The sequence below is a fragment of the Miniopterus schreibersii genome (genome assembly GCF_964146895.1).
Source record: "Miniopterus schreibersii genome assembly, chromosome: 10".
Taxonomy (NCBI): Eukaryota; Metazoa; Chordata; class Mammalia; order Chiroptera; family Miniopteridae; genus Miniopterus; species Miniopterus schreibersii.
In genome coordinates, this window is record NC_138110.1 from 46,864,521 (window position 1) to 46,880,860 (window position 16,340).

The 16,340-nt window shown below is 39.8% G+C and overlaps 1 protein-coding gene across 3 annotated transcripts in view; it reads right to left on the reverse strand.

Moving 5' to 3' along the window:
- PIEZO2 (piezo type mechanosensitive ion channel component 2) overlaps positions 1–16,340 on the reverse strand; it is a 324,709-nt gene that overhangs the window by 52,228 nt on the left and 256,141 nt on the right. For 2 of the 3 annotated variants that reach the window (XM_081148247.1, XM_081148246.1), the window contains exons 24-32: positions 16,159–16,260; positions 14,851–15,016; positions 13,377–13,620; positions 10,885–10,981; positions 9,605–9,764; positions 8,852–8,941; positions 6,819–6,940; positions 5,716–5,787; positions 1,384–1,490 (exon numbers count right to left, since the gene is read on the reverse strand). In XM_081148247.1, the coding sequence (XP_081004373.1) occupies positions 1,384–1,490; positions 5,716–5,787; positions 6,819–6,940; positions 8,852–8,941; positions 9,605–9,764; positions 10,885–10,981; positions 13,377–13,620; positions 14,851–15,016; positions 16,159–16,260 (1,160 nt within the window). Of the gene's footprint in view, positions 1–24; positions 124–1,383; positions 1,491–5,715; positions 5,788–6,818; positions 6,941–8,851; positions 8,942–9,604; positions 9,765–10,884; positions 10,982–13,376; positions 13,621–14,850; positions 15,017–16,158; positions 16,261–16,340 lie in introns of all 3 variants that reach the window. The other variant, XM_081148248.1, reaches the window with a different exon arrangement.

Genomic DNA, 16,340 nt, shown 5'->3' on the forward strand with positions numbered 1-16,340 from the left:
ACACACCAGGAAAACATCAAATACCTTTGCAGCTCTGATTAAATACTGAAGAATAGTTTTGGGAAGTTTAATGACAGACTTTGGCAAGGCTAAAATGGCTGATGCAAACTTCCCAATAGCTCTCTACAAAGAAGGACAAAGCAAGAGTAATTAGTAGAAAAAAACCAAACACTAAAAATTTAATATATGATGTCAGTATGAGTTCGTCTCTACAATTACATCAACTAGGTTCAACTGTGCCAGTCATTGAAGCTAGAATAAAATGTGCTCTGCTGACAGGTTAGAAATAAAGAAAAACAGCCAATCGTTGCAAGTGGTCCATAGAGACAGTGAAGGCGATCATGGTCTCTCCGCTGCTGCATGGTGAGTTAGAATAAAAGTCATTAGTACAAACTGAACGAGTCATGTGGTTAGTATTGGACAAGCCAGCGGCACACATGCACACAGACACAGTCACGGAGAAACACGCTAGGTTAGCAGGGGGGCTGGTGGGAAAGCATCAGGGCAAGGCGTCTCCGTGAATAATTTGGTTCTTCGGTGTCATTGGGAAAAAGGGTGGATGTAACCTGTCAGCATGAGAAGACCTGGCCAGCAAACTGACAATGGCCTCTTCAAGGACACAGCCTGTAATTCTAGGTGCTTGTAGTAGTACAATGACTCCTAATATGTGTCTCCTTCCTAAAATACATATACATATAAATATATATCAAGCTCTCATTCCATATGTAACTCTTCTGACAAATTATCATGTTTAGGTAACATTGATTATACGTTTACTGGGTACCCAATACTTAGGCTAATGAGCTATACAACTGAGAATGGTACAGCAGGTTCTGAAAAAAAAAAAAAAAGGCAATTAAGCTGAAAAAAACTCAGAGCTGTGCTAGATACTTTCATTATTTCAATATATTCTCAAATCTTTAGCAATATGAATAAAACTGAATTTCAAAGCAAAGTAACATTTAAATGACCACTGGTTTTAAAACAAAGCAAGTGTCTTATTTTCATGATCAACTATTCTATGTATTAAAATGTAAGTCCACTCGAGCAATCCAAAACAAGGCCGGATAAGTCTTTTTCACCTCCTGCTTGCAATAGGAAAATACAGTTCATGCAAAGAAGTTTAATTTTTTTGTTTATGGCATCAGAAAAGTTTCTGAAGCAAGTGAATGAAGACCTGACCGGAACATTGTTCTTGGTTGGTAGCAATTGTGGAAACGCTGAGAGCAAGCAATGTTAGTTTAATGAGGGGTAAACAATCTCAGGTGTAGGGAAGGAGCTTCTGGGAGCTACAACACGGCAGGAGTCTGGGCTTTTAATCACAACCTGTCAAGAAGAAAACTCACCTAGCACAGAACATGGCTTCCCAAGCCCCCTCATTACCTGGAAAGCGGACTTCTTTGGAGGCTCTTCTTCTTCCTTTTTCACTTCTTCCTCTTCTTCCTCTTCACTATCCGTTTCAAACAAATAATAGTCTCCACTCCTGACCACTAAGCAGAACAAAACATTTGCTTATTTCTTGAAAGAGATACAAGATAATCAGGGGATTATTAATGAAATGCTCCCCAAAGATACACATAAATTTTCCATAAAAGGACCCCAAAAAGAGATGTTGATAGGGAGGAAAAAACAGGAGATGAGGAGGATTCGTCTTGGGTTATGCTATGTGTTGCTGGCATGAATGGGTCTACAGAGCACGAGGCCTTGTCTATGCCATGTAAGAGAATTGGCCACGACTGGGTTGATCTGGTATTTTCTTCCTTCTTCATTGTAAATTTCATACAGATGTATCAGATCAACTCTGCAGCAACCAGTTTTGTTACTAAGATGACCAAAAGAACTGAAAACTATTTTGCAATTCAGCAGTTCTGGTCCTTTAGACAAGGCCAAAGTAAAGTGGAAGGCTTGGTGTTGTCCAAATGGATCCAAACTGTTGTAGAAAAGCCAATCAGGAAGATTCAGGACCAAGAATCAGTGTCACCAACCTTCTACTTCACTTTATACTGTGCAGACCTGGCTTCTCCACATGTGACACAAGGGACATAACAAATATGGCAAGACACTTGAAAGAGGTTTTGTTTTTCAATAACACATTGATATGAGGAGGAAACGGGTGGGTAACATTAAAAAAAGAACACAACCGCAATAACATCACTACCACCACCACTCTGGCTGTTTCTACGCATAGCATGGGACAGACTGAGGCACGGCAGACATGGTTCGTACAGGTTAGTGCTGTTAGACTTCTGGTCAACCAGGAGCTCCCCAGGCACTTACTGAATGAAATATGAGGAGGCCTGTACTGAGCATAAACAGTACAGGTCGTCCTTGCCTTACTTAATACTTTCCCTGCCAGAACATACTGCTGTGCTAAGAGCTGGAATTAGAAAAAGCTGAGATGTCCAGAGAGTTAAAGAAATTTGAGGATCAAATTTTATCATTTTGATCATTATTTTAAGTTTTTCAGAGAAAAGAGACCCAGCATATGCATTGCTGATGCTACAAGAACCATACCATCACTGCAGGAAAACATTCAGACTGTCGAGTTATAGTCATGTCTTCAAATGCTGAGTTGTCTTTTGGATGGCATAACATGATGTGTTCAGTTACCTTTTGGACTTAAACATTGTAATGTAACGAAAAACCTTGGCTTGTTGAAAATTAGTTGCTTGGCTATCACTAACAGGGTCAAAAGGTAAATAATTTTGCCCGTGATTTCAGACATATCTGAGGCCTCCATCCATGAAGACGCAGAGTGAATGGATTGGGCCTTATATCCTTGAACAGAAGCACTGTGATTTGTTATTTTTATTTTGAAGAAAGAACCAGGCCCAGAGTACTGGGCCCAGGCCTGAGGAAATAAATGCAATATAACATAAGGTAAGAGTAAGCAAGAACAAACCAAAGTTACAGCATTACGTTTGACAGTGAGAAGACCATTAAAGTAATGCCTTCATGTAAGCTCAGAGATTTGCAGGAAAGTTACATGGACTGGACGTCACATGGTCATTTGGTAAAAAGTTTAAGATTGAGCATTTTACCCTCATTATAGTCTCTAAAATCAACAGTAGCTTAAATTGTATTCAATCATACCTTCTATAACTTTTATCCATGTGGACACTGTGAGCCTGACCAGTTTTCATCTCAGGTAGTCATAGTGTTGATTTTATAATTTAAAAAACTACCAATTTGTATCTGAGAAGTAGAATTAACACATTAGAAAAAGAAAAATGTTAAACATTTTCTATTCTTTATAAAATGTTATTGAAATGAAACTAGGAAAATAACAGAATATTTTCTCTAGTGCTATCTGCTAACAATGAGTAGAGAAGCTCTTACACATGCCTTTGTTAGTTTAGGTAGAGAGCCTGCCTCCACCCAGTGTCCATGTATTATGTATTATGGATGTCAATGTTATTGCTGAATGACTAAGTATGATAATAACTTTTAAAATCCTACCCCCAAAACAGAGTCTTTTATTTCAGATATTTAACAATAAAGTAAGGCATGGAATTGACTTAGTACTGAAGGGACATGAAGACGTACTACACTGAAATGGAAGGTATCATTGAATAGCAATAATGCAATCGTATGTGTGCACATAGGTATGGAACTGGGAGATTTGTCACCTGCAGTCTATGTTAAGATCTTGAATGCTTACCAATAATATGTACAACAGAGCAACATTATTATATTGTCAATGGATTTACAAAAGGGTATTCCAATTACACTTATTTTTATGTTTGACATCTTTAAGAAATATCTATTTAAAAGCTCAGTGACTTTTAAAGAAATAAGAGCTTTTAATAAAGTGCTTCCAGATCTGAAGATAAGTTTTGGAAGTTGTTATAGTCTAAAAAATAAACCACATATTCGTTCCTTTCCATTCCTCACAAGCTTGTAAAGGAAATATGTTTTGTAGAAAAATTTTAACACCATGCTCAGAATCTGATTCCAATCTATGAATTGCACACATTCATGCATTATTGCACCATAAGGTATTGTAACAAGGCACATTTAGTTTTAATACCAGTTTTCAAGAACTTGATATAATGAGGGTGAAATGAATCAGAAAATCTAAAGACAATACCCTTCATAGGAAGTTCTTTAACTTATTCCCAACTTGTAAGATGATTATCGAAGACCATATCCAAATCCTTCCAAAATGCAATGTTTAGATGATAAAGGAAATACAACCATAATCATTGCAATGGGAATTTACCCCAGCTGAAAGAACAAAACATTCAGTATGACACAATTTTGAAATGGATAGGTCTCTCTAAACTAGCAAAGGACCTTTAAAAACAGAAAAATAGGCATAGTTTACTTGTGACTTGATAGAAATAGACATACAGTGCAATGCATTGTTGGATTGTTAGCATGACTAACACGCCAATGACAATAAGTTAAAGAGTCACACAGAATTTCAACTTGAATCTTTGCCTTTTGACCTGGGCAGAAAATAAAATAAAATTCTTTATAACTGATGGATTTTTTTTTTTTCCTGCCGCGATGCTAAAATTCAATATTTGGAATTATATTTAATTACATCCATGTATACTGAGCAAATTTTTAATTTTGCTTCATTAAATTAGCTTACTGATTTCAAAAAATTATTTCCAGAATCAGAGAAGCCAATACCAGCTCTCAGTGACACTAAGAATTAGGTACGGAAAAAGATTCTGATCAATTTGATTTTCTAGTGATTCTAAATATCCCATTGGTTGAGACCCTCTCATTATCTTGCCATGTTATGGGCCTTGGTGATATCCCTTGTCTGAGTATATTAGCAACAGTTATTGAAACAATAAGATATAAAAGACTGAAGATATTACAAGTAATTTTCAAAACAATTAATAATTATTTAATATTCTAATACATTTAAGGAGGGTTAGATTCAAATGGATCATTCCATTAAAATACCATTGGCCGATGGTGGTCGCTACTTTTCTAAGCAGAACAAATGTAGCCACACAGTTGCATAATTCCTCATTATTTTTTTATGATCAGAAGAGAAAAGCACTAATTCCATGTGGTTATCAAGTCCTGCTTTTCAAAAACTGTTTTCTGACTTTACTCTTAATCGGTCATGGCTGAGCTGCAGGTGGCTCTGAGGCCACATGCTGGGAACCGGTTCGGAAATGTAGTTTCAGAGCCTTTTTGAAACTAGGGAGGAGGCAGAGTTAAAAAGTAAATGCATTTTAAGTTGTCCTCATTTTTATATTTAATAAATTGCAAAAGATCCTTACATGCAAATTAAATCAAAGCTCTGAGAAAGAGGGTAGGGGAGGCTCATCGGCATCCATGCCTACAAAGAGGGTCACAAACACCTTAAATGTAATGATCAGCAGCTTATTTTTATTAAGGGTTTTAAGTCATAAAACAAATAAAACAAATGCCCATTAGGAGGGCTCTAGACCTCAGAAGTGGATAACATCGAAGTCAATTATTCTTCCCTTTCTGAGCCCATAAGTGGTGCTCAGGAGTAGGTAAGCCACACATTTGCTTTTCTTCAGCCAGCTAATTTCTCTGGAAGATTCTGTATACAGGCTCAGAGAGCCATTCCTATCAAAATTTTCCTATACTCTGACCCCCTATCAAGTCACAAGGATCAAACCATGCATTAAAACACACAGGCCATGGGGATGCCTGAATTCTGGTCAAGGATATAAGGGTTAGAATTGATGAAATTGTAAGAGGATCGAGAAAACCTACTGGAAGCATGATCAACCCAAGGCCGCCACCACTGCTTTTTTTTGCCCTTGGCTTTCTGTTTGTCTGCTTCTCCTAAAATAAAATATGTCCAAATATTAATTCTTATAAAGTGAGAAAACAAATTTTGAAAACCACGCTTTAACAACTCAATTGTCAAAATCTAGACAAGTTGTAAAAGTACATCAGAGGTCAGGAAAAGGAACTACACTGAATCTGAAAAGCTTACATGTATTAGCAGTTGATTGCACAAGGTAATTACTGTGTTCTATTAACATCATGCCACATTTTCATTTCTTTTTAGTAACATTGAAAAAAAACATAGAAAATAAGGTATTATCTGTCAAAAATGCATTTCACACTAAATTTTCTTTCAAATTAACAGAAAAGAAGCATCACCCAAAATTTATAGAACAATTTAGTGGCAATTAATTTGTTAAAATGAATCTATTCCCCTAACCAGACATTTTTCTTGTGATTATTTTAATGTATAGTTTAAAAAATATAAACTTACTGGTAATTAATAGATACTATCATGCATTATTTCTTCATTCCCTTTAAACAGAAAAGCATGCAAACATCTATAAGAAGAACTTTTAAACTTAATTGGATATATCTATAATTAGATATAATAAATATATATTTCATGTTAAGTTTCATTGGAATAGACAATAATGAAATGACATTTTAACTACCATTTAGACACCACATAAAATATGCACACATACTTAGTTTTTGTATAAAACATATAGAAATCAAAGATTACAGATTTCATATCTGAAATATCTTCCTTAAAGGAACAAATAAAGCAGATTTATGCCCATTTTCTTCAGAAACAAGTCTGTGGAGCGGAAGCTAGGTTACTTGTTGACTTAGGTGGTCTTTCTAAAGAGAAGATACCTGTCAAGCCATAGATTCATTAAATATGTACTTTATGAAACAAATAAAGGTATCCCATTCACAATGGGAAGGTAAAACTTGTTAAGTTAAAAAAAATACGATGATATTGGCAGAATGAAAAGTGACCTTATTTTACAGTGCCACCCAATATCATGCTATCGTTCAACGCCAAGGTACTTGAGTAACAGGGAAATGTCTCGACATACTTTCGTCATCGTCTTCCGAGAGTTTTTGGATGTCTTGGCCTTCCCCTGACTCCTGGGTCAAGCTCAGCATCCTCTCCTTACCCTTTTTGTATTTCTGTTGCCTGGCCTTAATGCGGTCCATCCTGTAAGATGCAAGAGCAGCAGCAATGCCAAGAACACGTCCGCAGTTATCATACGGTTATACTTTGGGTTTACGCTTTTACATATATAGCTAAAAGCATGAACAAACTGGTAAATATTTGGGACTTGTGAATGGTTTCTTATGAGGAACAAGCATCTCCATGTTTTTTAAAATATAACCACATTAATTTTCACTACACAGATGCTAGTCTAATATGACCAATAATAATTATGCTCAAGTTTGATGTGCAATACTTTATGTCCACTTACACCCTGTACCATAGCCATTCTGAACTTATAAAATATTCTTTATTCTCCCAGGTTTTGCATTTTTTAATAATATCTGTCTACCTTACGTAGTTGTTGTGAACGTCAAATGGCAAAATATATGAAATGTGAGAACTGTTTTGTAAATAGCAAGTCACTCCTTAAATGTCCGTAAGTATTTTGTTAGGTCATATGCCTCTTCTCTATTTCAAATCCAATCTCTTCTTGGTTCTGGAAAAAATCTTTAATAGTTGATTCAGTATCTTCATTTTGTCTGCTTATTTAGAAAGTCTATTTAGAAGCTCCAATGTTGAACTCTACTTCCCAAATCTGCACTCCTGAAATGTTTCATTGCATAATTTAGTTTCTTAAAATTCTGGATATATTGCTCAAGTTTTAAAACTGACTGAAGTACCATTTCTGCGTTGTGCAGCAAACACATTTTCAGTTTGTCTTTTGCAATGATCATTGCCTTCATTCTTTTTTATTCTGACCTTCTGTCACTTAAGCAAATGAAAAAATTTCGTGAAATGAATCACAGTAACAAGCTTCACTTATGGAAACACATTCCAGGTGTGGGTCCAAATTTGCTATTTCTCTAGACTTGATTTAGGTAGTTAGAAGCAACAATAGTGACAGTTACACTATAGAGCTTATATTTTTGTGAAAATAACCCTGCCATAGGATTGTGTAATTTATATAGCAAATATTTTTGCATGGGTAAAAATGAGGTCAGAATAAAAAGAAGCAGTCTAAGCAAACTCAGGGGATTTTTCCTGTGGGCTGATGGAGTATCTCCATTTTCTTGGAGAAAGTGGCTAGATCCTGAATTCTAGGCCATTGATAGCTCTTAAACCTGGTCCCAAAAACATGAAGGGCTACCAATCCTCAGAAGTTCCATTCATTGCTAGAAATTTCACCCTAAGAAATTCTTTACAATGTGCTAAAAACAAACAAACAAAAACCACCCAGAATTCAGGATTCTCAAATCTCCTGGGTGACGTCAGTACATTACTTGACTTCTCCAGAATGTTGTGGTGGAAAAGGTCCTAAACTTACTATAGGGAAATACAGGTAGTATTTTTAATGCTGCCTCTAGTTAGTTGTGAATTTTAAATTATTTAATATCATGGGTCATCAGTTTCTTCCTGAAGAGACTGGATTATATTATCTCTGAAGATCCTTCCACAGCCAGAACTCTGCATTTATTCCCTTAACCCACAGATGTAATTAATGATCATTTACTCCAAGTGCCTGGTACTGGGAAAGATGCCGTCTCAGCCATTAATTTGTTTAATCTTTAAATAAAAACTCTGGTAGAATTGTAAGCCCTAATTTAAAACAGAAAATTAAAATTCAGAGAGTGGGAATGACTTGCTCAAGTTTCCAAGCAAGCCCCCAAACTAACACTTGACACGGGCCTTACCCAAGCCGGCTCCCTCTCTAGCACACTGCAGCCTCTTTCTTTTTAGTGACTTCCGTTTTCAGCCTATCAGGCATGAGGGTAAACACCTAGGGAGTTGTGAAAGTTAACACAAATAGATTTCTCAGAGGGCTGAGTGTCCTCGAGAGCTGAGACTGTCTGAATGGGATCACACGAGCCAAAAATAAAAGGGAAGGAGGGGAGACAAAGGAAGCATCCTTACTGCCTCTTCAGCTGGTCCATTGACTTTTTCTCTTCCTCAATTCTTGCTTTTACAGCCTTTACAATTGTGGCCTGGAAAAGTTCAGCCCCTCTGAAAGAAAATCGGAAACACAGAACAAATTAGTATCACTATTGTTGTAACTCACCTTCCCCTCAAATGTTGACTAAGGGTTAGAAAACATTTCTTGTTGGGCTGTTGACTGAAGTTCCCTGGAGGGGGGTGGGAGTCACAAAGGCCCTTTCTAGAAGCCCCTTCCGAGTGGACAAACATCATGCAACCTCCCCCAGGGAAGAGTGGCTGCTCACAGCCCTGAGAGATCAGTAAAAATAAAATGGTGTGTGGTTTCTAAGACATTAAAAGCCACGCGCCTCTCCAAGCCTGTCCCACAGAACGTCGGACCTCAGCACAGTGTTGCCCGCCTGACCTTACTCCAGTTGTCCCACTAGGGGAACATTTGCGAGAAGTGAGTTCAGATTAGGTTTCTACTCCAAACCTGTACTTCCAACCCCAGCTCACTGGCATCTGGTTCTGAGTCTCACCTCTCAAGGTCAGTTGAATGCAAGGTCACTGCGTGCACCGTTCAGTTGGCCAGTGTCTCTGATGTGCATGCAGCAGTCTAGGGGATCGTGCACCCAGCCATCTCGATGGCCTTCCTTTAATACTTACTCCCCTTCCAAGTCTTTCCCCCTAAACTCACAAGGCCAGGGGCAAAAACTGAAAGAAGAGTGGAGTCTATGAAGAAGCCTGCCCTACCTCGATGCCAGGATCTGTGAAGCCTTTATATCCGCCACAACGTGCAGGAAATAGTAACTCATGAAAACTCTCCTCTGCAGCAGGAGGAAGGCAAAACATATGCTGTCCCAAATAATTCCCGCTTCACCACTGGGTAGTTTACATGAGGAATCACTATCCGCTGGGGTGAAAGATGAAAAATAATTAAAATTAGCATCCATTTTCATTGTTATTTTATGAAACCTGTGGTATGATCGGACTTGGGAAATCACACAGGCATGACCAGCAACATCCTGATGCATCAACTCACTTATGAGTTGATCTATTTGCGAGCAAGGCCACGCGCTTCAGATCCAATATGAACATTGATCAATAAGCCTGACCACAAAGTGAGCTCTTGACAATGTAAGGCAGAGGAGGGGTTCTTTGCCAAAGAGGGCTCCTGAGCATTCCTCTCTTTCAGGGAGAGAGGGAGCCCTTCCCCCAAGCCCCCAACAAAGTCCATAAAGAAACAATGTCTGTATTCTCAGTGCCAGAGGCAATGCTCTGGTACAAAGTAAAACATCCTTTCTGGAAATGGGCTCTACCCAGAGGCAGGCAGCACAGTGGGGTCTATTAGAAGAAGGGTTCTCAACAGCACATGTGATCCTAAGTCAGAAAAATTCCCAGTGACTCTTTATCCTGGGCAAAGTGAAGGCTGGATTGGCAGCCGTAGTGTGGGAGCATCATATTCAAGTTGCCCCCATTCTAGGCACAGTGGAGGACTATGTGTGGTGTTGTCCTGGCTTCCGATGCAAGAGGCAGAGAGATGGAAATGGGACTCCTGCCTCTGTCCTGGTGGGAGTGTAACTCTAGAAATCCTGCAGCTCTTCCCATTTGTTTCCTAAATTTGAGGTTCTTTGAGCTTCCAGAGGCGAGAAAAGCTTAGAAGTCAGATTACATTGATGACCCAAGATTCTAATCTCAACCACCACAGGTTCCAGTGGGCATTTGTAACCCTTTCTAATCATAATTCAAAAAGGTTCAGGGAGTTACTACTACAGGCAACACCCAGTCCCCAGAGCTGCCAGGATTGGGGATGTTTTTAGATGACAATCCAAGATGTCCAGAGTAGGAGCACTTCCTGTTATGGACAATAGATTCATAAAGCAGTGCAATCCTATAGCCTCCATGTACAGATCAAATTGAACTCCACTTTTATCTCTTTTCTTCATATGTTTTGGCCCAACTTTTAAATTAGAACAATACAGTTGTTCTTTCTTCTTTGTTCTTCCATTCCCAAATATGCTTTTCATACTTACGCATTTTATAGCCCTTGACTGTGCAGGCCAGGCTGAAAGCTTGGATCAACCAGCAACTATTTTTAACCAATTTTTCAATGTATCCACATGCTCCTATCTGAAAAACAAATGGAAAATGCAAATCCTGAAACTCTGCACCCAGGAAAAAAGCTTGATGTCTTGTGATCCCAACATGTGCAAGGATCCACAAAGTCTCAGTGCTGATGATTGTGGGAGGGACTGACAGTATTTAAAATTACAGTCACCATGGGGTAGTGCTATCAATGCTTCAGGGGCACCATCATTTCCTAGGGAAAATTAAGCCCAATGAGTGAAGGAAGCATCTTTAATGTGATGTTTGCTGCACGTGAAAGCACCTCTCTTTTCAAAGACGAAATCTTGGATTATCATAGAAATAAGCTGAACTCTGTGATAGTAAATGCGTAAGCACTGAACCCCAGGACTTTGATTTTGGTACAGTTACTTCCTGGCAAATCAGACATACTAAACTTATGCTATTTGCCAGGACATCATCACAAACATAAGCTGCCTGATATATAGTTCTTAGAATAGGGGCAGAGTATGTATTTTGAGGCTTTTTGGGCCAATTCTCTATGTAAAGAGGAATCTTTTTAGTTGATTTGCCTGCGGTTTTCTCATAACAATGCTTTCTTGTCATATGTTAAGTTCACATTTTGAGGGGGGAAAAGTTTAAATAAACATGAATCATTGTAAGCCAACACATGAAAGTGATGGCTGAATTGTGTGTATTTCCTGGGAACATGTGAGATAGGAGAATATAATTAGAATTTGCTCTCAAATCAGCAGTTACCTAGCATTAAGACATGCTTTCTGAATTCATATTTCAACTGACACAGCCATGTTTTTGTTCAGGCTCCCTAGGTTGGGAATATTCTCCCCATTCTGTCTCCCTGGATACCCTTCAATCTATCTTTCAAGCCTCTGATGGATTCAAGTGGCATCACCTCCAAGAAGTCTGTTCCCAACTTATCTAGGCAATATATTAGGTACACTTTTTTGTTTTATTTTCCTGAACTGTTGTGATAATTAGCATAAAAAGATCATATCATAATTATAAGTAGGTTGATCTTCCCTTTCAGAATGTGAGTTCCTTGGGGGTAAAATTTGAGTACTACTTATTTTTAGCTCTTCAAGATACAAAATGGGGCCTAGCAAAAAACAGTGCAATATAGGTTTACAGAATGAATGAATGAATGGACTTTGTAGACATAGATTTTCCAGGAATGGTTGGTTGTAGGGATCAGCTTCTAGTCATGGATTCTTCACAATCAGACTGGCTTTAGAATGAAATGGTGTTCTCTTGTCCTGTCTCATGCCTCTCCTGTAACTCCCAATACTACCCCAAATGTGCATAAATACTGGTGAGGTGAAATTGATAAATACAAGTCACTTTTAAAATTAACACTTCAATGGACTGTAGACAAAATAAGTTACTCAAATATATATTCATGGTTATACAGATCTGACTTTCCAAGACCTCTAAACACAGCAATACACATGCCATGTGCCATCCCCCCCCCCCCCCAAAACTCAAATGCTTTCAGAGTTAAATTGCCTGCCTGGTGAGCTCATCTTTAAGTAGTTAGGAAGGGAAGAAGCAGGAAGTCATTAAATCATTGTTCTTCTAACGCATTTTCAGATATAGCCTGGGAGTAGCATGCACTAGTATTAACTTTAAGTTAGGGCCAACTAAAGATGTATTAACTCCTTCAGTTCACGAAAGATTGTCGTTCAATATCCTGAAATAACAACTTAACTGGTGTCCTAAAAGATTTTATGTGACTCTGGGATCACAAGGGGGTAGTTTGAGTTATCTACCAGGTGAGGGGAAGGCTGTGCTCTGGAACAAGGAACTTTAACAGCAGAGCAGCCAAACTTCATAGAAATAAGAGGTGGGTTTTGCCTTAACCCTCTGTTGCCTTAGCTGGGCCCTGAATGCCTGGGTTCAGAGGCAACCATGAGGCTGTGGCTGTCTCTGTGTCTACCCACACCTCATGTGTACACAAAATATTCATGCTTTCAATAGCCTATTCCATTTCATTCCCACCCCACACAGGGTTACAGATAACTATGTTCATTTTATTTGATATTTTTATAACTCTTTCTAGATAAGAGAGTGGCTTTTAGCCAACATGATAAAGGGCCATTTTGTAGTACAGTAAGAGTGATGATAAATTAGTCCTCAGAAGAGATGGGATTTTAATTAATAAAATATGTCTTAGAATTTTTTCCTATGAATACATATTCTCTCATCATGTGACCTTGAGATGGTGGAAGTAAGCAAAAACGATTCTGCTTAATACGGCAAAACTAAGAGTAATAAATGTTCATTTGAATTCTGAATTTGTAGCATCTCATTTGGGGCTTTTAAGAGAGCAGCGTGATGGACGATGGGTTTTTAATAACCACTGAATAGACTGTTTACTCTTACACTGAAACCACAAATGTGTTACACAGGGGGAGCCACTTACTGACAGTATGTTTTTCATCGTAATGACAAAAACGTTGTATGCAATCAGCCAGTCCCAATAACGCAGGATGCTCTTGATAGGTTTCAAGAGCAAATCACCCCCAAAGAGCAGGAAGTAGAAGCAGGCCACCAGGTAACCCATGCAGAAGATGCTGATCCTGGTTGTCCCGGTGATGAAGATGATTGTGAGGACGAACCAGAAGAGGTAGCTGAAGATGATTACTTTGGACATGTCTAAGTATGATCTGGAAAACAAAACCAAACCATCCAAGGACAACAACTGAAACAAACCAAAAAATATTAAGTTGGGAGATTCTCCTTTAATGAGGGGGGAAATCACACTATACAGTTGACTCCAATTTGGAAGTCACACTGTTAGCTCTGTTTTCATCTTTCATTTGACACTGCCTGGTCTACAGGAAATCCTCACTGAAGCAGTAGTGGGTGAATAGGTGAGTTATGAAAACACTGCGTGCATATTTATCATCATCTGACTTGGGCCAAATTTTCCACAAACAGCAACATTTTATGCCTATTACTTGACTATTCAAAAGTCCTTTCTTTTTGTAGGAGGCTTGAGTAATTGTATGGCAAAGAAAATTCTAAGATACAGACGCCTCCTAGAGCAAGAGAACAGTTGAGAATGGATTTCTTTTAAAAGCTAAAGGAGTTCATCACCACCAAACCACTATTACAAGAAATATTAAAGGAACTTCTTTAAGAAGAAGAAAGGGAAGAAAGGAACATAAATATGAATAATAAAATGGCAATACCTACATAATTATCAATAATCACATTAAACGTAAATTGACTTAATGTCCCGATCAAAAGACACAGGGTAGCAGAAAAGAGTAAGAAAACAATGAGACCCGCTTCTGCCCTCATGAGACCCGCTTCTGACTGAAAGACACACAGAGACAGAAAGTGAGGGGGAAAAATGCAGAGGAAATTCACGGTGAGAAATTCAGTCTGGTTTAAATAAAAACTCCGTGGAAGATCAGCTGTCACCAGACTGAGGAGGGCAGTAACGGTGCTGCAGAGGGAGCCCGCGCAGGGCTGTGGAGGAGACAGTGCTCCAGAGAGTGCCAGCCCCGGGCAGCTGTGGTGACCAGTCGTCCTCGGTGTGCACTGAATAGGGGGGACATAGGGTGAGGAGGGGGACCAGGGGTGAGGAGGAGGGACGTCTGCTAGAGAGCCAGGAAGCAGTATTATGCGCACATGACAGTCTGTGTACAAATGAAAGGACAAAAACTGAGGCAAAAAAGTGTGGTGAATGCTGGCAGAAGCATTATAATTCTGTAATTCAGGGGCTTAGTTTCTAGACTACTGAACCCCCATCTCACGTTCATTAGCTTTATTTGTACACTCACCTGTCAGTGTCCTGAGAATGGCAGAGAGAGAACGGGAAGTAGGGTATATACTGGGAGTGAAAGGCACACACCGAGGTGGCCTTGAAACCGTGCAGCTGCGGTTACCTGCAGTGGATGAAGTCCGGCACGGGGTTATGTTGGCTGAAGGAGGCCGCATCGAGGTTCATGCAAATCTCGACGTTGTCCCCCGCCATGATGCGCACTGCAGCCTTATTTTCATCCTCGAAAATCTGCCGTTGCAAGGAGGCACACAGCAGCAGCATGAAGTCATCTGGCAGGACAGGTAAGATAGTGAAACCCGGGTTTACAGGTAGGAAGCGGTCCCCAGGCAGCATGAGCTGCTCCTTAACTCCTAAAGGAGTTGTGTTCCCAAAATTCTTCCTGGATTCCAACACTGGGGCCAAATCCCACTGTCCCCACCATGGGGTTTGCAAGAGGGACCACAGACGTTCCAGGAGCTCGAAGTGGGAGAGCCCCTGGATCTGTCTGCATGTTGGTGAGTAAAAGTATCAGGTGACAGTTATTGGCTTTTGAGACTCTTTATTTACATTTATCTCCCACCAAAGTTTTGAGGTGGCCATTTGAGTATTTTTCCCCATCTTTATATTTTTATATGTGGTAGAAGCAGACATTTCTGATTTTCTTTATCATCTCCACTCCCCTTTGCATTTGTGATCGAAGACTCTTCCCAGAGCACACACTACAGTGAAGGCTTGGTGACAGCAGGTGGGCCAATCGGTGAGAGAGGAGAAGTCTGACGGAGCTATCCTTGTGGCCAACAGCCCAGAACAGGCCCTCACTCCAGCTGGGCTGGCAGCCTCCAGCCCAAGCTGCTTTGTTGTTCTTTAAATTAAATCTGAAAGTGTTCAGGCAGCGAAATCGCTCTTTGGTTTTCCACAGCACCCTGCACTCCCTATTGTCTTAGGTGGGAGAGGATAACCTTGACCTTTGCATTATCAGTCTGCCCTTGAAAGGGCTTGGGGCTGGGACCCAGCTCAGGAGCATGGGCAATTTGGGCAGCATCTTCCTGGCTAACACAGTCTTACCTTCAGATCTGGTCTGTGTGGCAGCCAGGAAAAACCGCTTCACAAAACAAGGCCTCCCTCTCCAGCCTACCTTCTAGAAGATGGGTATGCAAGGGTGTGTGTGGGGGAGCAGGGTGTGTGTGTGTTGGGAGGTGAAATTCTGAAAGTGAATATGGCATTTCAATGTTTATTTATTAATTTTGCAAATGTAATAGGGCAAGTAGAAGCCATTAATGACCTGTGATATTAATGCATCGAGACAAGCTTTTTACATGATTATAAAGTGCGGTGGAAGAAGCGAAGGCACTAATGCATAACGCATGAAGATGGATTGGCAAATATAAAACCAAATACCAGAGCTCTGTGGCCCCAAGGCTGCAACACTTACAGACGAGAAACACAGGGTTGGGCCGCACGATGAAGTCTGGGAAGTACAGCCACTTTATGATGTTGTCGTTGAAGCTGGAACCCTTGAATCTCCACGGGTAATCTGCAGGGAAGGAGGCGGGGGAGCAACGTCAGTATGCTTCTTTGCTGCCCTGTGCCCAGCGTGCCCGACGTGAAGGTGGG